The 23,220-nt window shown below is 44.7% G+C and overlaps 1 protein-coding gene across 1 annotated transcript in view; it reads left to right on the forward strand.

Moving 5' to 3' along the window:
* Positions 1 to 23,015, forward strand: part of tiam2b (TIAM Rac1 associated GEF 2b) — a 46,240-nt gene extending 23,225 nt beyond the window's left edge. Inside the window, exons 9-25 of the mRNA XM_030047544.1 lie at positions 2,327 to 2,497; positions 2,697 to 2,801; positions 3,264 to 3,342; positions 5,344 to 5,433; positions 6,375 to 6,605; positions 7,359 to 7,447; positions 11,293 to 11,481; positions 12,267 to 12,335; positions 13,459 to 13,584; positions 14,021 to 14,129; positions 14,977 to 15,156; positions 16,309 to 16,427; positions 19,070 to 19,178; positions 19,304 to 19,362; positions 20,235 to 20,325; positions 20,678 to 20,765; positions 21,401 to 23,015. Coding sequence (XP_029903404.1) covers positions 2,327 to 2,497; positions 2,697 to 2,801; positions 3,264 to 3,342; positions 5,344 to 5,433; positions 6,375 to 6,605; positions 7,359 to 7,447; positions 11,293 to 11,481; positions 12,267 to 12,335; positions 13,459 to 13,584; positions 14,021 to 14,129; positions 14,977 to 15,156; positions 16,309 to 16,427; positions 19,070 to 19,178; positions 19,304 to 19,362; positions 20,235 to 20,325; positions 20,678 to 20,765; positions 21,401 to 22,040 — 2,544 coding nt within the window. The 3' untranslated portion in view covers positions 22,041 to 23,015. The remainder of the gene's footprint in view (positions 1 to 2,326; positions 2,498 to 2,696; positions 2,802 to 3,263; positions 3,343 to 5,343; positions 5,434 to 6,374; positions 6,606 to 7,358; positions 7,448 to 11,292; positions 11,482 to 12,266; positions 12,336 to 13,458; positions 13,585 to 14,020; positions 14,130 to 14,976; positions 15,157 to 16,308; positions 16,428 to 19,069; positions 19,179 to 19,303; positions 19,363 to 20,234; positions 20,326 to 20,677; positions 20,766 to 21,400) is intronic.
* Positions 23,016 to 23,220: the final 205 nt, after the last annotated feature.

Genomic DNA, 23,220 nt, shown 5'->3' on the forward strand with positions numbered 1-23,220 from the left:
CATTTAAACACTGAATACACCTGCATTTATTTAACCCTTTGAAATCTGAGCAGATTCACTTGATTTCTTTAAAAAAAAAAAAAAAAAAAAAAACACAAAACAGAAAATTTGCCAAAAAAAAAAAGTTTTAAAAAATTACAGCTATCAGAAGGTTAAATTACCAACCCCCTCTATAACCTTGACAAATTAAATTAAAATAAGAAAAAAGTTCTAGTGCTACTTATTAAAAAAAAAAAAAAAAAAAAAAATAGTAAAACATTACTGGAAAATTAGACAAAAATGAGTAAAAAGAAATAACAACAACAACAACACTAATAATAATAATAATAACAATAACAATAATCATAATAATAATAATAAATGAATAAATACAAGAACACTATTTTTTATCACTATTATTCTAAATAGATATCTAAATTAAATTACAAAAAATTACCCCAAAAATACTAATTTAAAGAAAAATTTGTTCGAGGTGAAATTTTGTTGTTAAAAAATCTAGGGGAAAAAATTCTAGAAAAAATGAAGTCAAGAAAACGAGCAAAAATTTGTAAAAAAAAAAAAAAAAAAAAAAAAAAAAAAAATCACAATTAATTGTATAAAGATATGAAAAAGCAGAGAGGGAAGGCGGTTTTGGTGAAGCTGGAATCAGACGATGTTTTGTGTTTTTAATTGACAGATGACTATCGATTTATCAGTTATCACAATTTTATTATTTTTTTTTTTATTAATTTTTTTTCATTTCCTAACAAATGACTCGGCTGATGGTGTTCAGTTGACGGTGGAAAGACAGCTTTGGTTTTTCCTCTCTTGGGTTTACCGCCTGGTTGCTGCTGCCGAACTGAACCCCACCCATCACTGCAGCGTCCCATCTGATAAAACACACACTCACACACTCACACACACACACACACACACACACACACACACACTCTGTGGCTGTGTGGGATTCCTGTGGTGGCTCCTCTGTGGATGTGGCATCAGATCCTGTGTGACTTTAAATTCCTGTCATGCCTCACAGCCGTGCCCTGCACATATTATCCTTCAGTCGCTGTATTTATTTGATCGGCTAAAGGAATGCACGTCAGATCTTTCATATAAAATGTTTTGGGTTTTTTTTTAGCATAAATGCATGCCTGCTCTGCTCCTTCAGCTGCTGCTTTACTTTAATTTCCTGCTGCTGCTGCCTGTCTCGTGTCATTTGAAGTTATTTTTCATTTTTAGTGGGCGCTCTGCATGAATATTGTGCTGCTTTAACGGCTGCTGAGAGCAATTCGGCTAATCTTCTCTGTGTTTATCCAGGGGACTCCTATCTGATCTGCTGTACATTAACATGATGTGTGTTGTGAGCCTGAATGCACCGTGCAAACTGCCATCACCGCCGTTATTCTTCTGCTCAAATGAAACGTGACCGCCGCCCGTTCGCGTCTCAATCTGCGGCGTTTCACGTCATTTCACGCGTCTCCGTTTTGAGCCTGAACGCACCGCGCAGGCTTCACTGTTTGTCCGGATGAATCTTATCTGGCCGGCCGCCTGCTGCAGCGCCGTGCGCCTCGCACTCACTCGGGCGTCGTGTTTCAAAAGTCTGTTTGCTTTTTTGCTTTTTTACGCACCGTGCATGTCCAACAGTGCAAAAAAAAAAAAAAAAAAAAAAAAAAATCACAAGTTAGTACGGCGGCGTTTTAGGGCCACTTTAACAAAATAAAAGATCCTGAGAATAAAGGCTTAATATTCCACAAATTAAGCTGCAATGTGATGTGAATGAACTCATAGTGTTCAGAGAATAAAGCTTTTAATTAGCCATTTGAAAAAGTCCTAATGTGGTAAAATCAGTATCATCTCCTCTTCTTTCCTTCCACTTCCTTCACTTCCCTTCCTCCCCTTCCTCTCCTCTCCTCTCCTCTCCTGTGTCCTTGTCTCCTCTCCTCCTCTCGTTGCGTTGCAGTTGATCTCTGAGGCTGTTTGCATGTAAATCGAGTCTCTTCAGTTTAGTTTCATTTGTTCTCTGTTTTCTCGCCTGGAGGAAACTTCAACAATAAAATCTCTGTTTTCTTTTTCTTCTCTCCTTTTAAAACAATTCTTCTTTCTCCTCCTTTGTTCTTAGTAGACATTTCACCACCATGTCACCATCTGTCAGAGTTTGATTAAGCATCATTACACATTTAAAGTCCATAACTTCATGCCTGTGATGCAGAAAAACCAAAGGTCAGATTCTCTAAACGAAACGAAAACCTGAAGTTGAATCCGTGAGAAAGAGCTGAGACGTCTTTACAGTTTGATTCTTTGGAGCTGAAGCAAAAAGCTGTTGTTGTGTTCCTCTCCTCTGCAGAGGCTGGACAGTTTACCCAGGATGCCGCGGGGTGCGGCGCCCCCTGCAGGCGCGTCGTGGCACGGCAGCCTGCAGTCTGCGGTGTGTGTGAGGCTGCCGGGCGGCCAGACGCTCTCTGTGGCCGTGAGACAGGACGGGCTGGTGTGTGAGCTGCTGGCTGCTGTGTGCCAGGTCAGACACACACACACACACACACACACACACACAGTCTGCCGCCTGTCTGCAGCTCCTTATTCTCTCAACATGGATTAAATTCAGGTTTTATAACTTTTAGAGCTAAAATACTTATTTTTCCATGCCTGCTTTATCCCAGTAACACTTTCTGTGTGTGTGTGTGTGTGTGTGTGTGTGTGTGTGTGTGTGTGTGCAGGAGAGGCAGCTGGACCCGACTCAGTTCTGTCTGCGTGTGAAGAGAAACGTGGGACAGAAAAGTGAAACGTGCACAGCGGCGCCGAGCGAAGCCGTCAGTCAGCTGGTGAGAGCAGCAGGAAGTGAAGCAACAAAAAACACAAAATAAAAATCGATTAAATTAAAAAAAAAAAAAAAAAAAAAAAAAAAAAAAACAAGCAAAAATAAATTTAAATAAATAAATAAAAATAGCTGAAACTTCACAACAAAAATATTTTTTCCTCTAAGATAAATTTAAATAAATAATTTTCAAATTTTGGACATTCTTCATCCATTTTTAATTTTCATTTTGTTGCAGTGTTTTACTAATGTCTTGTAAATTTTTGGATAATTTCTTGATAAGTTTATATTTATGTTTATGTTTATGTTTGAAAGAAATCAAGTCAGTTCACTCGATGCTGCGTTCAGGCACCTCTCACGAGCATTTAGACAAGAAAACAAGAAATCTGATGTCCGTCCAGGTTGCAAAGGATTAAGAGTGTGTGTGTGTGTGTGTGTGTGTGTGTGTGTGTGTGTGTGTGTGGTCCAGGTGTTTGACGAGCTGGAGCTCTGCCCGCTCTCTGTCTTCACCGTCCAGCTCTGCAGGCCCGACGCCGCTGTCGACTTCGGTGAGGAAACTTTCCCTGAGCGGAGCGGGAGGCCCTGAACGCACCGCTCGGCCTCACACACATTTATCTTACACAGGGATTCAATTAAATATTGTTTTATTTTCACTGCTTATAATCATTTAATTTTTTGTAATCTCTACCTTTATTTTCTATTATCTGTGTTTTGTCACATTTTATTTTTCTACTTTTTTTTACTATTTTTTTATTTATTAATTTATTTTTTATTTTTATCTTTATTTTTATTTTAATATTTTATGATTTTATTCATGATTTATTAAAAATTCTTTCTTCTTTCTTCTCCCATGTAAAGTGCTGTTCTTTGCATTTCAATGTACAAAATGCACTATAAAAAGTCCTCTGTCCTTCCAGCTGTTTCTGCTCCAGCTGTGAGTTTTTAGTTTTGTTTCTTGTAAACTTGTGGGCCTGGAAACACACACAGACTGGGAACGGGGACTGGGAACGGGGACTGGGAACGGGGACTGGGAACGGGGACTGGGAACGAGGGACTGGGAACGGGGACTGGGAACGGGGGACTGGGAAAAGGGACTGGGAACGAGGAGTGGGAACGGGGGACTGGGAACGGGGGACTGGGAACGGGGGACTGGGAACAGGGACTGGGAACGGGGCCTGGGAACGGGGGACTGGGAACGGGGGACTGGGAACGGGAACAGGGACTGGGAACGGGGGACTGGGAACAGGGACTGGGAACGAGGAATGGGAACGGGGGACTGGGAACGGGGACTGGGAACGGGGCCTGGGAACGGGGGACTGGGAACGGGGGACTGGGAACGGGAACAGGGACTGGGAACGGGGGACTGGGAACAGGGACTGGGAACGAGGAATGGGAACGGGGGACTGGGAACGGGGACTGGGAACGGGGCCTGGGAACGGGGACTGGGAACGGGGACTGGGAACGGGAACGGGGGACTGGGAACGGGGGACTGGGAACGGGGACTGGGAACAGGGACTGGGAACGGGGGACTGGGAACGGGGACTGGGAACAGGGACTGGGAACGGGGGACTGGGAACGGGGACTGGGAATGAGGACTGGGAACGGGGACTGGGAACGGGGACTGGGAACGGGGGACTGGGAAAAGGGACTGGGAACGAGGAGTGGGAACGGGGGACTGGGAACGGGGGACTGGGAACAGGGACTGGGAACGGGGCCTGGGAACGGGGGACTGGGAACGGGGGACTGGGAACGGGAACAGGGACTGGGAACGGGGGACTGGGAACAGGGACTGGGAACGAGGAATGGGAACGGGGGACTGGGAACGGGGACTGGGAACGGGGCCTGGGAACGGGGGACTGGGAACGGGGGACTGGGAACGGGAACAGGGACTGGGAACGGGGGACTGGGAACAGGGACTGGGAACGAGGAATGGGAACGGGGGACTGGGAACGGGGACTGGGAACGGGGCCTGGGAACGGGGACTGGGAACGGGGACTGGGAACGGGAACAGGGACTGGGAACGGGGGACTGGGAACGGGGACTGGGAACAGGGACTGGGAACGGGGGACTGGGAACGGGGACTGGGAATGAGGACTGGGAACGGGGACTGGGAACGAGGACTGGGAACGGGGGACTGGGAAAAGGGACTGGGAACGAGGAGTGGGAACGGGGGACTGGGAACAGGGACTGGGAACGGGGCCTGGGAACGGGGGACTGGGAACAGGGACTGGGAACGAGGAATGGGAACGGGGGACTGGGAACAGGGACTGGGAACGAGGAATGGGAACGGGGGACTGGGAACGAGGACTGGGAACGAGGACTGGGAACGGGGACTGGGAACGGGGACTGGGAACGGGAACAGGGACTGGGAACGGTGGTTTCAGGCTCTAAATAAACTTGAAAACATGTTGGCAAATGTCCGGTACAGTTTTGTTTTTTTTTTCTGCTGTGTGTTTTGTATTGTGAGACACAGTCACTAAAACAGAGCGCCTGCAGTAAGATGATGTCACGTAGGATCCCGATTGACCTTTGACCTCTGACCCCTGCAGGCTTCGCGGTGACAGGCCACGTGGACGGAGCCGGGAAAAGTCACGTGTTCGTCAGCGAGGTGGACCCGCTGGGACTCGCCGCCAGCGGAGGTAAACATGACACAGCGACAAAACGACTGAACTACATTCAGTCACATTCAGTCACATTCAGTCACATGACGACAGGAACAGATTATTGTCATGGAGTTTGTTTGTTTGTGTCACAAGAACGTTTTTAATCCCGTAACTTGAAGGCTGCAGAGGGAGGCAGGCCAAACAGCTGAGACAGCTGAGACAGGTGTTTTCTGCTGTCAGACCCAGAAACATCTGAATATAATAACATAAAACACGGCATGCAGACGTCAGTGTGAGGAGGTCAGAAGCATAGACGGATTAACACAAACCCTGGGCATGAACGCTGAGGGCCCTGTATAACTAATTTCACACACTCAACTCAAACCACAATAATATGTTATTATATTATATATTATGATTGTTATTAATTATGTCGTGGCTTCTCCATGTTGTCAAACACACGTCTAACGTTAACGAGGTAAATTATCTATCCAGGTCAAATGACGTGACCCACCACATGATTGACGCGCGACCTTGTCTTGACTGAGAAACATTTTTGCTAAAACATTTTTTTGTACAAAAAAAGACATAAATTATGAGGGATTGGTGTTTAGTGGGGGCCCACATTTATTTTCATGATTTAATAAAATTATTTAATAAAATAAAATAAAAAAAATAATAATAAAAAATACACTCTTGGCAAAGAACGGCCAAGGACCCTGATTGGCTGCCAGGACCCTGGGCACGTGCCTAATGTGCCCATGCAGGGATCCATCATAGGCCAGAAGGTCAGAGGTCACGGCACGTAGATATCAAAATAAAGGTGCCAGAAATAAGATGTGAGGAGAGAAGGTAAACCAGATGCCTGCAAACATAATTTTTGAGGATGGGAAAATCATTTTGGGAAGCAGATGTTCTCAGTGTCCCGCCTGCTGGGTGTGTCCAGCCCAGTAAACGCCCCGTCCCGCCCCCTGCAGGTCTGCGGGCCGGAGACGAGGTCCTGGCGGTGAACGGGGCCGGCGTGTCCCGTCTGGATCTGGGCCGCATGCAGAGCTTCTTCAGCCACCAGGCGCTGCAGCTGCTGCTCAGGAGGGACGAGACGAGGCCCGAGGAGCCCGGCCCCGTCTGGCCCGACCCCGGGGACCCCGGGGACCCCGCTGACCCCGCCGACCCCGCCGACCCCGGCCAGCCGCCCACCTGGGCCGCAGGTACGTCACATCACAGCAGAGCTCCTGCCTGATGCCTGTGGAGCGTTCACTCCTCCTTTTTTTACATTTTCCACCCTGTTCATGTTAATGCTGAGTGTACATACAGGAAAGTGCCGTGATTACGATTATAGATATTTTGATATTTTATTTTATTATTTTTAATTTTATTTTTTCATTATATATTCATTTTTTATTTATTTGTTTTATTTATTAGTATTACTGTTATTCATTATTTTTAGTATTATTATTATTATGATTGATTCTACTTTTTTATTTTGTTATGTTTTATTTTATTTCATTTCATTTCATTTATTAGTATTATTATTTATTTTACTTTACTTTATTTTTTAATTTTATTATTTTTTTGGTGTCTAACCTGATCTCTTGTCCTCTCTCACTAAACTTTCTCTCCTCTCAGCTGAATATGATTTAATAGAATTGTTTGCAGTTTGTTTTCCAATTTCCACCTTTATATTTATGTTTTCACACACATTATTTCCCTTTTAATTATCTACTTATCAACTTTTTAACACTCTTTATCACAAAAAAACTAAAATTAATGAAATACTTTCACACATCTGTTTATCTCTCTGTGTATCTGTTCATGTATTTGTTGTTTTCTTATTTATTTTTATTTAACTTGATTTTAATCTTAATTTTAATTTTATTTAATTTTATTTATTATTAACCCCTACGCTGTAGAAAAGCCTGAATAAACTGCATTATTTTCCTGGATGCTGCTCTCCCTCACAGATTCACCGTCGACCAATGAGAGCGTCCCGCCTCCTGCGGCGGAGGAGGTCTCGACGAGGCCGTGCGAGGAGAGCGAGCCGGCGGGACAGGTGAGCTCAGCGGCACACACTCTGCACTCCGCCCTGCTCTTTTTAAATCCACCTGAGAAATCTGACCCAGAATCAGATTTGAAATGCTCGTTTCCCTGATTCACATTCAAATGGAATCCAAATTCAAAACACCGTGTGCGATTCTAAAATATAACTTAAACAATCAGTTATGTCAAGTTTCATTCATTCATTCATTTCTCAGTCTGCAGTGTCAAGAGTTTTCTCAAAACCTCTTGAAGCGCTGATTTTCCCTTAAATATCCCCTCAAAGTCAGAAAAAAAATCCTGTTTTTCCATCAGGCAGGACAGCTTAAGACAAGCTAAAGCTGAAGTTAAGACAAATTAAAGGGTTCAAACTTTAAATTAGGAACTTATTACAGGGTGTGTTGTTTTTTCAGGTATAAATTAAGGACATATTTTAATGGTTTTGTGTTTCATCGTGACTTGGGCCACTCCAGTTTATTTCTGTGGGAATATTATTCCTATTTCCACATCTGAACCAGCAGCTTGACTTTGTTTTTTCTTCCTTCTTTCCTCTTAAACTCAGATTTTTCCCCTTAATTTCCCCCTGAAGAAGCTACAAAGTGGAGAAGCTGCCGTTGTTTTACGGCTGCAGAATCACGTCAGACAGAAAACATCCGCATCATTTCAGACACGTTTCCCTGGAGCTCAGCAGCTCATGTTTGGGGATTTCTGGAAACCTCAGGATCTCCACTAGAATTTCAAAATAAAGGTCTGTGGGTTTGCACAAAGCCCTCCGTCACGTCGACTCCTCTCCTCCACCTCCTCCTCTGCAGCTGAAATCCTTTTTCCCAGAAGCCTCTTGTGTCCTCCAGGCTTCCTTACGGTCAGGCCCCGGCCGCCGTCAGCGCTCATGATCCGCGAGCGGGCGGCTAATCCGGGCTTACAGCTGACGAGTGTGTGAGCACAGAGAGGGTGTGTGTGTGAAGACAGAGCAGGGGGATTAATGGCGTCCAGCACAGGTGGCTCGACCACAGCGACCCGGTAGCATGTTGTTCCTGACGGGCTCCGGCCCCCCGCGGGCGAGGCGGCCCCTGACCCCGGCCAAGGCGCCCCCGTCCCGCTCGCGCTCGGTGGGCGCTCTGTGCTGGGTGCTGCCGCTGGAGGAGGAGGTGCTGGAGGAGGAGGAGGAGGAGGAGGAGGAGGTCGGGGAGGTGTCGCGTGGCCGGGGCCCGTCGCTGGCGGAGCGTCTGGCCCGGCTGCTGGACGGGGCGGCGTCCTGCCTGAGCTGCGAGGCGCCGGCCGACGGCATCGTGCTGCTGGTCAGGTTCTCTTCTCTTTGTTGTTTATTTTTTTGAGAGGAGTTTGTGGTTGGTAGAGCTGCTGGGACGCTGTTGTCATGGCGATGAGGCTCCTCTGCAGTTTGTCTCTGCTCTGACTTCATTTGGTTGTCAGGGCAACATCTGATAATGCTGAATATTGCGATGTCTGTGGCTGAATGTGTTATTGTCTACAACCAACAAAAACTTTAAGACGGCAAAGTAAAATGACATTTTGATGGCGTTTTCCTGAAAGCTGTGACAAGTTTCAGTTTAATATTTGAATCCGTGGACGCCAACAATAACAGGATAACTGTATTAGTTTGCTGTAACTTGAAGTGCTTCTTTGACTTAACACTGATTTATTGATTTTTTAAAAAACAAAGCACTCCAGTGTTTTGGGTAAAATCGCCTTTTCCCATCTTCCCCAGACTGAGACCAGATGTTGGACACCATTTCCACCTCTGGACGTCCACTGGTTCAGTTCCTATGGGTAGCATTTCCTGTTAGCTTAGCATAAAGACTTGAAGTCTATGGGAGTCGTTAGCCTGGCTCTGTCACAGTGAACAAACAAACCCTTCAGCAGCTCTGAAGCTGTCGTGTTTACATTGTAATGTGGATCATGGGGGTTTGAAAAAGACGCCTGAATTTTGAATATTGCCCAAACCCATCAGGCACTTTAAAAATATATACTAATGCACATTACCTACAAGTTTGACATCACCATGTCTGTTCCTGTATCAGGATTAAAGGCTGAATGTGAATCTTGTCGTGTTTCAGAGGAACTTTATTGTCATACCAGCTCACATTTACATGTTGGTGGTACGAAATTAGCACTCAGGTCCCGGTATAAGCCTAAATAAATAAATAAATAAATAAAGCAAGGTAAAAAAAAAAAGAAGTGTAAATATAGAATATAAGTATCTATAGAATTTAGAATATAAGTATAAACAGTATATATAAACAATATGTGTGAATATAAACAGTATGTATAACTATAAACAGTATATATAAATATAAACAGCGTATGTAAATATAAATAGTATATATATAATAAATATAAAATATATATATAAACAATAAATATAAAAATATAAAGAAAAATATAAACAGCCTATATAAATATATAAATATAAACGGTATATATATACATATAACATAAACAGTGTATATGAATATAAAATGGACCAAGTCACAGAACCTGACACCCGGTACTTGGATTCAGGAGCTCCAGCAGAACCCCGTGTTTCTGTGCCTCAGGGCCACGAGGGGAGGAGTGCTGCTCGGGGTTTTTACGGCACGGCGCCGGCGGTCCACGGCTCGGGAATTCATCAGTTTGTCAGCTCTGTGCTCGAGGCTGGCAGCAGAGATTATGATGATGAATGAAGTTGAGATTATGATGATGAATGAAGCGGTTTGTGGAGGTGAAAACGTCCCAGCAGCTCCTCCTCCAGCCTGAGGCCCGCGGCCGGACGCTCTGATGTCTGACCTTTGACCTTCCTGCTGCCGATGGGAAGGTCAAAAATTGACTTTCTAATCCAGTCTTAAAGACTGACTGGATTCTGATCTTGGATGTGGATTACCATCTTGATCACTGTGTGTATCTGTGCTGCTGAGTGAAGAAATAAATTAATTTCGTATTTTGATGATGTGGAATGAAGGTCTTTAGATAACTTTAGATCATTTTCTCTTTTAGAAATGCTGCACATGCATCATATTTCCGGGAGATAATCTGGAGTAACTGGAGTCTTTTCTCTGTAATCTGAGGGTTGGGCTCCTGTGTTTCATGTCCAGCGGAGGGGAATCTGCTCTAACAGGCTGATAGAGACGGACTGAGGCCTCGGCAGCTCTCGGCTCAGATCCCAGCCGGCCCGTCCCCGGCGGTCTTTGACCTCCATGCCGCATCCTAATCGCTCTCTGATCACTTTCACCTGCCGCTCCGACCGCGTGAAATCCAGCAGGACCGATTTAACCCCGATTTACCGAGCCGCAGCGTGCCGCTCGGTTTTAACCAGCGGGGGGCGGAGAGGTCGGCATGACCGGCCTGAAACACTGAGGAGAGGCTTTTCATCAGGCTCAGTCCAGCGGCTGTGACCTCTGACCCCACTCATCACTGTCTGTCGGCTCAAATGATGATAAACGCTAAATCAGCTTGTTTCCAGACATTTTTCTGGAATCAATTGATTTTTCTGGATCCTAGTGGCTGATCCGCCTCATTCTGCCTGGTGTCAGCACATTTACACTTTCATGAAAATCATGAAACAAGTGAACCTGATGGAAACAGATGGAATTATCTCATCCCACCAGCAGCTGATATGAACTCTGAAGTGAGACTGAATGGGTATAAAAACAAAAATCAGGCTTGTTAAGATATTTCTGGCAGTTTAGCTCGATGTTTAGCTCCTCCTCCTCCTGCAGGAGAGGAAAAATCTCTGATGTTTTTGACAGTTTGATTTTTCTGTTTCCTTCAGTAGAAAAATATCAAAGTGCCTTCTTCCTGTTTTCCCCAAGAACATGAAAAATTCATGCATGAGTCAGTAAATCCGTCGCTCTGTGTCCCCGACAGAACGTGGAGCGGGTCTACTCGCTGTACCACAACCTCCCAGAAGGCCGTGCGGCGGAGGCGGACGTCCCCAGGAACCCGTACAGCCGCGCCGCCGTCCTGCCGGCCGCCTGTCCCAAACACCTGAGCGTCTGCCAGCGGCTCCGCAAGGTGATCCAGGAGCTGGTGGACACCGAGAAGTCCTACGTCAAGGTCCGCACACGCTAATGCTAAGGCTAAGGCTAAGGCTAAGGCTAATGCTAAGGCTAATGCTAAAGCTAATGCTAAGGCTAATGTTAATAATAATGCAAATAATAATGCTAAAGGTAGTACAACTGCTAATGCTAAAGATGATACTACTGCTAATGCTAAAGCTAATGCTACACCTAATAATACTGCTAATGCTAAAGATAATGTTACTGCTAATTATACTATTAATATTTCTGTTAATGTTAAAGCTAATGCTACAGCTAATAATACTGATAATGTTAAAGATAATACTACTGTTAATAATACTGCTAATGCTAAAGATAATATTACTGCTTATTATACTATTGATATTTCTGTTAATGCTAAAGCTAATACTACAGCTAATAATACTGATAATAATACTACTGCTAATAGTACTGCTAATGTTAAAGCTAATGCTACTGCTAATACTACTGCTAATAGTACTGCTAATGTTAAAGCTAATGCTACTGCTAATACTTCTGCTAATGCTAAAGATAATACTACGGCTAACAACACTGCCAACACCAATGCTAGTACTGCTAATGCTACTGCTAATAATACTGCTAATGCTAAAGCTTGTACTTCTGCTAACAACACTTCCAACATTAATACTAGTACTGTTAATGCTAAAGCAAATACTACTGCTAATACTAGAAATAATACTACTACTAATAATACTGCTAATGCTAAAGCTTATACTTATGCCAACACTAATGCTAATACAGCTAATGCTAAAGCTAAAGTTTGATCCGTGTGTTTCCCGCCAGGATCTGGTCTGCCTGTTGGACATCTACCTGACCCCCCTGCAGGGCGAGACCTTCCTCAGCCAGGACGAGGTGAGCCACACACACACTCGAAATACAGAGCCAACACACACACACCCGAAATACAGAGCCAACACACACACACACCCGAAATACAGAGCCAACACACACACACACACACCCAAAATACAGAGCCAACACACACACACCCGAAATACAGAGCCAACACACACACACCCGAAATACAGAGCCAACACACACACACCCGAAATACAGAGCCAACACACACACACACCCGAAATACAGAGCCAACACACACACACCCGAAATACAGAGCCAACACACACACACACCTGAAATACAGAGCCAACACACACACACCCGAGATACAGAGCCAACACACACACACCTGAAACAAAGAGCCAACACACACACACCCGAAATACAGAGCCAACACACACACACACCTGAAATACAGAGCCAACACACACACACCCGAGATACAGAGCCAACACACACACACCTGAAACAAAGAGCCAACACACACACACCCGAAATACAGAGCCAACACACACACACCCGAAATACAGAGCCAACACACACACCCGAAATACAGAGCCAACACACACACACGAAATACAGAGCCAACACACACACACACACGAAATACAGAGCCAACACACACACACCCGAAATACAGAGCCAACACACACACACCCGAAATACAGAGCCAACACACACACACCCGAAATACAGAGCCAACACACACACACCCGAAATACAGAGCCAACACACACACCCGAAATACAGAGCCAACACACACACCCGAAATACAGAGCCAACACACACACACACACACCCAAAATACAGAGCCAACACACACACACCCGAAATACAGAGCCAACACACACACACACCCGAAATACAGAGCCAACACACACACACCCGAAATACAGAGCCAACACACACACACGCAAAACGAAGAGCCAACACACACACACACCGGAAATAAAATCCAAAAATACATTTGTTGTCCACCTGATTATTGATGGAGGAATCGTATTTGGTGTGTGCGTGCGTGTGTGTGCGTGCGTGTGTGTGTGTGTGCGTGTGTGTGTGCGTGTGTGTGTGTGTGTGTGTGTGTGTGTGTGTGTGTGTGTGTGTGTGCGTGTGTGTGTGCGTGTGTGTGTGTCAGATGGAGGCTTTGTTCGGCAGTCTGCCGGAGATGCTGGACTTCCAGAGAGTGTTTCTGCAAACTCTGGAGGAGAGGATCGCCTCGTGCCCCGACTTCAGCTCGCTGGAGACGCCCGAGCAGTTCAAGGTGAGCAGCTTCATCATCATCATCATCATCATCATCATCATCATCATCATCATCATCATCCTCATCATCATCATCATCATCATCATCATTATCATCGTCATCATCCTCCACATCAGCTGATAGATAAGAGCTCACCTGCAACACCAGCTGCCAGCATTTCTGAGACGATAACATTTGAAGTATTGCTGTTATAGTTTTATATTATTAGTTTTTATTTTTATTTTGTTTTTTAATTTTAGTTTTCAGTTCAGTCTCAGTCAGTTTTCAGTGGGTTAGTTAGAGTTTATACACACTTTGATCTGACTTTAGTTTTGGAACAGCACAATATCGTTTCAGTTTTTTTTTTTTTTTTAAACAGGGTGGTTTAAGACTCCCTGTCTTTAGCTAAATGCCAGAAATATAAAAATAAAAGTAAAATCTGTGTGTGTTTTTTCAGAAACTGCTCCTGTCGCTGGGAGCTTCCTTCCTCTACTACGCCGACCACTTCAAGCTGTACAGCGGCTTCTGCGCAAACCACATCAAGGTCCAGAAGGTTCTGGAGAGAGGTGAGGACCCATCAGCTCTGTGTATCAGACTGAGGCCAGATGTTGGACACCATGTCCACCTCTGGACGTCCACTGCTTCAGTTCCTATGGGTAGCAGTTCCTGTTAGCTTAGCATAAAGACTTGAAGTCTATGGGAGTCGTTAGCCTGGTTTAGTCAAAGTGAAGAAATAAACCTTCCAGCAGCTCTGAGGCTGTCTGAGTCACACAAAGGATGATGAGGACTGAACTGGACATCTTGTCTTAGTCTGGGTCAGTCAGAAAAAGGCTATTTTTGACCAAAACATTGGAATATTCCTTTAAAAAAAATGTTTTCTCTGAGTCAAGGGGAGTCTGGAAAATAAACCGTCTCATTTCCAGGTCTTGAACAGTTTTGAAATTTTGCTGTCGATTGAGAGCTGAACAAGCTACTGTATAACTAGGTGCCGTGCACAGGCCTTATTTATTCATTATTTATTTATTTATTTATGTGTTTTTAATCTTTGTTATCTGATTGTATTTTAGTATCCGGGTTTTTAAACTTTTTGTATTCTTGTTTTAAACCAATTTTCCCTTCGTCATTTTGTGTTTTAGGAAATTCGAGTGTTTATTGGTGGAGCCCTGATCTATGTAGCACTTTATTACCATGGTTTCTGGTTATTATGTTTGTTTGAGGCTATGTTTGGATGTGTATGTGTGTTTGGACAACTCACTGCAGGACAAATCTACCTACGGGTACGAATAAAGTAACCTGAACCTGAACCTGAACCTGAAATACAGAAAAACTGATGTTTGGGTGATGTAGCCTCAGAGCTCCTCGGTCCTCTCAGCAGACAGCCCAGACCTTACCTGTCCTTCTGTGTCCCTGCAGCGAAGACGGACGCCGCCTTCAAGCAGTTCCTGGAGGCCCGGAACCCGACCAAGCAGCACTCGTCCACCTTGGAGTCGTACCTGATCAAACCTGTGCAGAGAGTCCTCAAGTACCCGCTGCTGCTGAGGGAGCTGGTGTCACTGACGGACAGCCAGAGCCACGAGCACGCCCACCTCACAGGTACGCCCACCTCACAGACACGCCCACCTCACAGGCACGCCCACCGCACAGGTACGCCCACCTCACAGGTACGCCCACCTCACAGGTACTGACACGCCCACCTCACAGGCACTGACACGCCCACCTCACAGGTACTGACACGCCCACCTCACAGGCACTGACACGCCCACCTCACAGGTACGCCCACCTCACAGGTACTGACACGCCCACCTCACAGGTACGCCCACCGCACAGGTACTGACACGCCCACCTCACAGGTACTGACACGCCCACCTCACAGGTACTGACACGCCCACCTCACAGGCACTGACACGCCCACCTCACAGGCACTGACACGCCCACCTCACAGGTACGCCCACCTCACAGGCACTGACACGCCCACCTCACAGGCACTGACACGCCCACCTCACAGGTACTGACACGCCCACCTCACAGGCACTGACACGCCCACCTCACAGGTACTGACACGCCCACCTCACAGGTACGCCCACCGCACAGGTACTGACACGCCCACCTCACAGGTACGCCCACCTCACAGGCACTGACAAGCCCACCTCACAGGCACTGACACGCCCACCTCACAGGTACTGACACGCCCACCGCACAGGCACTGACACGCCCACCTCACAGGTACTGACACGCCCACCTCACAGGTACGCCCACCACACAGGTACTGACACGCCCACCTCACAGGTACGCCCACCTCACAGGTACGCCCACCTCACAGGTACTGACACGCCCATCTCACAGGTACGCCCACCTCACAGGTACTGACACGCCCACCTCACAGGCACTGACACGCCCACCTCACAGACACTGACACGCCCACCTCACAGGTACGCCCACCTCACAGGTACTGACACGCCCACCTCACAGGTACGCCCACCTCACAGGTACTGACACGCCCACCTCACAGGTACGCCCACCGCACAGGTACTGACACGCCCACCTCACAGGTACTGACACGCCCACCTCACAGGTACGCCCACCTCACAGGTACTGACACGCCCACCTCACAGGTACTGACACCTCACAGGTACTGACACAGCACAGGTAGAGTAAAGTGTGTGTGTGTGTGTTGTGTGTTGTGTGTGTGTGTGTGTGTGCGTGGGCTGTGTGTGTGTGTGTGTGTGTGTGTGTGTGTGTCTGCAGAGGCCCTGCGGGCGATGGAGAAGGTGGCGAGTCACATCAACGACATGCAGAAGATCTACGAGGAGTACGGCTGCGTGTTCGACCAGCTGGCCGCCCAGCACAGCGGAGCCCACAAACAGGTGAGGCCCCCGCACCTGAGGCCCCTGCACCTGAGGCCCCCGCACCTGAGGCCTGCAGCGCATTCATTGCTTTAACACGGCAACATGACGACAACAACAACAACAACAACAACAACAACTGTCATTCAGTAACAGTGAGAACTTAAAATCAGAATCAGAAAAACTTTATCGATCCCAAAGGGGAAACTGGGTCAGTCGCAGAATTAAATTATAATAAATAGAAAAAGAAATAAGAAAAAAACTATTTTTTTTAAAAAAAAGCATGTGCATTATGTCTAAATATGTGCTTTAATCCTGCAAAATATTACAATAAATACACAAATAAGAGCACATGTAAAAAAGTAAACTTAATACACAGAGATATTGCACTAATTAATTAATTAATAGCACTGTTGATTAATAATGACATGTATTTATATTTTTTTTTTCTTTGGAAGAAAAAATACATTTGCACCACGAGTAAGATGCAAAAGGCTAAAAAGACAAAAGTCCAACCGGTCAGTCGACTTCATCAGAGCTTCAGTTTAGATCAAACACCACAGGCAGCACATTTCCATCACTACAAACAACAACAAAAAAAAAAAGATTTTGTCCTGAGCTCCTCATCTTTTTTTTCCTCACTCGTCTGTTTTGTGCTGCTGAAGCTGTGAAAGCTGCGCTGCTGAAGCTGTTGCTCTCAGAATCAGCCGGTCAGCCACAGGACAGACAGGAAAATGTGAATCTCCCTTAGAGGAGGAAGAGGAAGAGAAAGAGGAAGAGGAGGAGGGAGGAGTGTAAACAGGGGTGGATCTAACAGGGTGGCACAGGCTGGCAGCTGCCACCCTAACAGCCGTGCCACCGCAGTTTGGACGATCTAACAGAAAAAAATATCCTCCTGAGACCCGAGGAAAAAAAAGTGTCTTCCAGTTTAACTTTTTTTGTGATTTCATGTCTATTTAGAGTTAAAACAACAACTCACAATTTAGAATTTCACAAAAATATTTTTATTTTAGATTTTACAGTACGTCCACTGTAGTGGATTTTACTGTAAAAAAAACAGATAATTTTAAATTTAAATAAAAAACCAATCAAATAACCACAGATCATCAATTACAGACAATTTTCATAAGTAAAAACCAAAAGCTAAACAATATTTGACTTCCTGTTTCTTTTCAAGACGTGTGCGTTTTTCTGCAGCTGCCATTTTGGCTCAATAGAAAGTGGGTGTTCCCCTCATCCCACCTCATCACATGAGATATCACTGGAAAGGCCTGGATCTCCTCTGTACACCAGGACCTGATAGGGCAGCTCAAATGAGTAAAAGGATATAGACGATCAACTGATGTCCACTACAGAGGATGTCATTGAATAGGCTGGGTCTCAGGAGGATATAGAAATATTGTCACTGGAGGCAAATTTACGAGAGCAAGTCTGCTGCCTGAGTGCCAGTGAGCACAGCAGGAGATGATGCTGATGCAACCAGAATAATCTCATTTTTACTTTTTACAAGAAAGAAGAAATTAGAATATTAGAATATTAGAATAATCCGGGTCAAGCTGGAGGCTCTGGGTTCAGTGATGTAGCATCCCCGGCTGACCGATGGTCTGAATGAAACTCTCCAACTGATGGTTCATAGTGTTTTATTTTAATGCAACACACACCGTAGCTTCATGAATTCCTTACGCACTTGAACACACCGTAGCTTCATGAATTCCTTACGCACTTGAACACACCGTAGCTTCATGAATACCTTACGCACTTGAACACACCGTAGCTTCATGAATTCCTTACGCACTTGAACACACCGTAAGAGCTACAAAAGATAATAAAATAAAGGCTATTACTATTTTTGCCATAGACTTACAAAATGATAAAAATAAAATGACATAAAATAAAATCACATTTTTAATCTCTGCCAATGAAATAAATCTGAGTTTTCATTAATGAAATATGACCATTTATGAATTTTTAACCTTGCGACAACCTCATAATACAGTGCCATAGATGAAGGGTTTTAACTTGAATAAACTCCTTATGCAGTCACTTTTATGTCACACGTACATTTTAAACATTGTAAATAGTGGTTATAGTAAACAAACATATTCTGCTGCATTTCTCTTTACAAGCAGGCAAACTACAGCGAAAATAGCTGCTTCCTTTTTAAGGCTCGCAAAAACTGCCGATAACATGCCGACACAATAAACTGACTTTGAGGAAATAATTATGAGGTAAATACACAAGAAAAGGACAACTGAAGAGTTCATTTGCAAAAACAGACATCTCCATTTCAATTTATCAAAACTTTTTTGAATTTTATTAAAATTTACTTTATATTTATTTCTATTTTTTATATGTTTATTTAGCCTGGCATAATGTTTATTATCCTAAATCATGCTTTGTGTGTGTGTGTGTGTGTGTGTGTGTGTGTGTGTGTGTGTGTGTGTGTGTATATGTGTGTGTGTGTGTGTACTCCAAGCAGTATCAGTGAAAAAGGTGTATTCATTTTAAGAATGGTTTTTATCTGTTTGTGCAAATGAACTCTTCAATTGTAGGGAGATGCTGGGCCATGTTAAAGGTCATTTACAAATGACAATGATGATGATGATAGTGATGATGCTGTAGGACAGAGGAGAAAAATAAACTCCCTCCCTCCCCCCTCTCAGGTGACGGAGATCTCCATGGGGGAGTTCCTGGTCCACTCCTCTGTGGTTTGGCTGAACCCGTTGCCCTGCCTGGGACGCCTGCGGAGGGAGCCGGAGCTCACGCTGTTCGGTGGGTGAACGGCCATATTTCCATCAATATTTCCATTTTGACATCCGTTACAGACGCTGTGTGTTATCTCTCTGTGTTTTATTTGTGCGCCTTTATAAGAACGTGATGCTGCTGTGTGTCCTCAGTGTTCAGGCGAGCCGTCATCCTGCTGTACAGAGAGAGCAGCAAGCTCAAGAAGAGGATGGTGAGTCCGCAAAACCCCCTCTGCAAATCTGCTGAGTCGCTGTACCTACACAGGGATGACACAGAAGCACTGAGCACACACACACCTGTTCATCACTGACTTCAGGTGTTTGACTCAGGTGTGATGTAACAGGAAGCCACCGCAGCAACAAGCATCTTCCCTCCCAGATATTCCTCCATCAGCTGGAGGCGGATTATTGCAGAGTTTAGGAGCCCGTCTGCTCCAACGTGGAAACTGAAGGGAAGATCAGAGATTAAAGCTATTTTTTTTTAGATTTTTCTATTTTATTTCTATTTTATTTTATGTCTAGAGCACATTTCATACACGGAGCAGCTCAATGTGCTTTACATAAAAACAAGAAAAGTGACAACAAACAATTGAAAAGAAACAAACATTTAGAAGAAATAAGAAAATCCATATAATAATAATAAAAAAAAAACAATTGCAGAAAATCATTATAGTTAATAAATAGATTACAAAAGTGCAGAGAAATAGAAAGGCAGAAAGAAAGAAAATAACTAGACTAAAATGGAGCATAAAATAGGAGCAAAAAAAAATAATAATGAACTGCTTTAAAATGATAACAAATTAAACTAATTAAACTAAAAATCTCTGAAAGAGCTCAGCCATAAGCATGAGAGGAGAAATGTTTTTAGTCTGGATTTAAAAACATTCACACTCGGGGCTGATTTCACTTCTATTGGTAAATGAAACCAAATCAGAAATATTGCCTTTATATCATTATCACTGTATTATTATTATTATTATTATTATTTAGAGGACCACAACATGCCACATGTAGAGCTTAATTTTAAAAAAATAAAATTGTATTCAGATGTTTGTTGTTGTTGTTTTGTGTCTCTGTGCTGCAGACCAGCTCCCGGTCAGGCGACCTGGACCCCTTCAGGTTCCGCTGGTTAATCCCAGTGTCGGCTGTCCAGGTGCGACCGGCCAACATCACAGGTCAGTGAAGATCAGAAAACACACACATCTCTGCTTTTTTTTCTATTTTTCTGTTTTCTGTTCATGTGCCTTTCACGCTGCGTTTAGATCATCATTAGGTTGTTATATCATCGTTATTTAATTTATCATCTGGATTATAATCCCTGTGTTCAGGGGTCACTTCTGCAGCAAAAGCCCAGGAAATAAATTTAAAGCAAGCCGGTGCTGAGGGGACATTTTTCCAGCAGGGGGCGCTGTGCTGCAGCTTTGGACTGAGTGTCTGGTGGGCTTGCTGGTTTGGTTGACGATGTGTGTGTGTGTGTGTGTGTGTGTGTGTGTGTGTGTGTGTGTGTGTGTGTGTGTGTCCTGGCAGGGACAGAGAACCCGTGTGTGTGGGAGCTGGTTCACACCAGGTCGGAGGTGGAGGGACGACCGGAGACAGTGTTTCAGCTGTGCAGCAGGTGACTCATTCACACACACACACACACATACACACACACACACACACACACACACACACACACACACACACACACTCCTTTCATTCAGTGCATTCATAAAGTCCTGAACCTGCTTGTTTCTCTTTTATTATAAAAAAAGACAAATAACATAAAAGAAAAAAGCTCCTAAATGAATAATCACAGAGCTGAACATCAGACCTGTGTGCCTCATCTTTCATTTTATCTGTTCATTTTTCCATTTTCATGTATTTATCATAAGATCAGATGGACAGTTGGGTAAAGATTAGATTTAAAACAGGCAGTTACATAATTTATGTCTCTATGAATTTGACTGATTCACTTCTGGAAATATTTCACAGAAACTTACAGATCAGCAGTTTGACTCGGACTCTCCTAAATGTTTGTGTTGATTTAAATTTAAGTTTAAATTTAAGTTTAATTTCTCCATGAAGAGTCTGGACACACTGAAGTTTGTCTTGTTTTTTGTATTTTTATTTTTGATATGTATTGTTTGTGTTGATTTTCTTTTTCTCAAATAAAATAAAAAACAACAAAATAAAAACAACAAACAACAACAACAAAAAAAGAATTATTCACCGTAATTTAAAAATGGATGCATTTCTGTTTTGTTGCAGCGGTTTGGAGACGAAGGCCAGCGTGGTGCGCGCCCTGCGCTCCCTCCTCAGGGACGGATCCAGACGGGCCGTCCCGGCAGAACGAAGCTCCGCCGGCTCCCTGAGGAGGAGCAAGCCCTCCGCCGCCGAGAGGGGGGCGGGGTCCTGGAGGAGGAGGCAGCAGCAGCGGCGCTCTGACGCCCAGAGGACGGCTCACCATCAGCCGGAGGAGAGCGGCACGCCCGGCGGCGTCCTCGCTGCCGAAACGTTCTGCGAGCCGCCGCCGCCCGGCGACGCCCCCGCCGCCGTGCTGCCCGGCCTGGAGGCCGACGCCCTGGGAAAGAGGGCGAGGCTCTGCTCCCTGACCAGCGACCTGGAGGCCCAGCTGCAGAGGCTGAACTTTGCCGAGGAGGCGGCGGCGGCGGCGGCATCGCGGCCTGACGAGCAGGCGATGAACGGGTGGCCCCCGCCGGGCCAGAGGAGGAGCGGCGGTCCGTACGGAGCCCCCGCAGGAGGAACGCCGGAGGAGGCGAACGCTCTGGACCTCAGCAGCCTCCTGGAGAGAGACTTCAGCGTGCAGAGCATGGCGTCGGCCGTAAACGAAGACTGTTTCTACGACGCGGTGCTGGGGATCCAGAAGGCCGCCATACCGACGCTGTAGAACCAACATCTGGAGGACGGACGGACGCACCGCCACGCCGCGGCGCCAAAACCTGCAGAGTCTCCACCGCGCTCCGCTTTCACCTCCGAGGCCTCGTTCACACTGCAAAACACCACATGGAGCGTCATTTTTGCAAATCAGATCCAAACCACATCTGGAGGAGGTTTGACATGCGACTCCAGATGTTTCTCAGCTCCGGACGCTCAGATCGCATTTCAGAGTGTCTGATTTGAGAGAGAGATGTGATTTGCCTGCAGTCTGAGCGAGACCCTGTTGTTTAACGTGTTCAGGAAAAATCCCTCGTTCGTTCACGATCACATGAACTTTGAATTCTTCAGAGAAAAACACCAGACGTCTCCAGATGTTTTCCTCAAACCTCATCCAGCTCCTGAACTTCGGCTTCTTTGGTCAGATTTCGCAGCTGCAACGTAAAAAAAAATGTTTCCCAGATGAAACAAACAGGAATGTGATTTTTCTACTTTTTTTTTTTTTTTCAGACACAGCTCCCATTCATGTGCAATGGGAGACGTCACTCCTGCTTCAGTCTCTTATGGACGAATGTCGGCTTTCATTCTGATGTTGTTTTTATTTTGCGTTGTAAATATTCCTCCCTGTACAGTTTTTCACTCTCAGTCTCTGTGTTGTTGTTTTATTTTTTGACAAAAGCAGTTTTTTTTTGTTTGTTTGTTTTTTGTTTTTTTATTTTTTTTGTAGATTTCTGGAACTGCTTGATCAGATCAAACTTTGTATTTTCTCCAGTTTTATTTATATTTTTGTGTTTTGAGATGCAGACGGACAGCAGAGGCTCTTTATTCTCTTCATGAGATGTTTTTTTTTTTTTTCTTAAAAATGTATTTTCTTTGAGAATATGACTGTTAAAGTATTTGTCATTAATTGGTAATTTATTTTCCAACGTATCTTTTGAATGACTTGATACTGTGCAAGTTCAATAAATAGTGTCATATTTAATTAAAAAAAAAAAAAAAAAGATTGTGCAAATTCCTTGTCTGTGCCTCTAAATATGAATGAAAATGAGAAATTAATTAAAAAAAAAAATTATTATAAGATGGATATACATATTTAGATAATTAAAAAGTTGAACATGTGGCCTCCTGCAGAAACAAGGTTCTAGTTTTTTTAGTATTTTTCATTCGTTTTTATTTTTATGTTGTTTTGACTT

Source organism: Myripristis murdjan, chromosome 24 (assembly GCF_902150065.1).
Source record: "Myripristis murdjan chromosome 24, fMyrMur1.1, whole genome shotgun sequence".
NCBI classification, from domain to species: domain Eukaryota; kingdom Metazoa; phylum Chordata; class Actinopteri; order Holocentriformes; family Holocentridae; genus Myripristis; species Myripristis murdjan.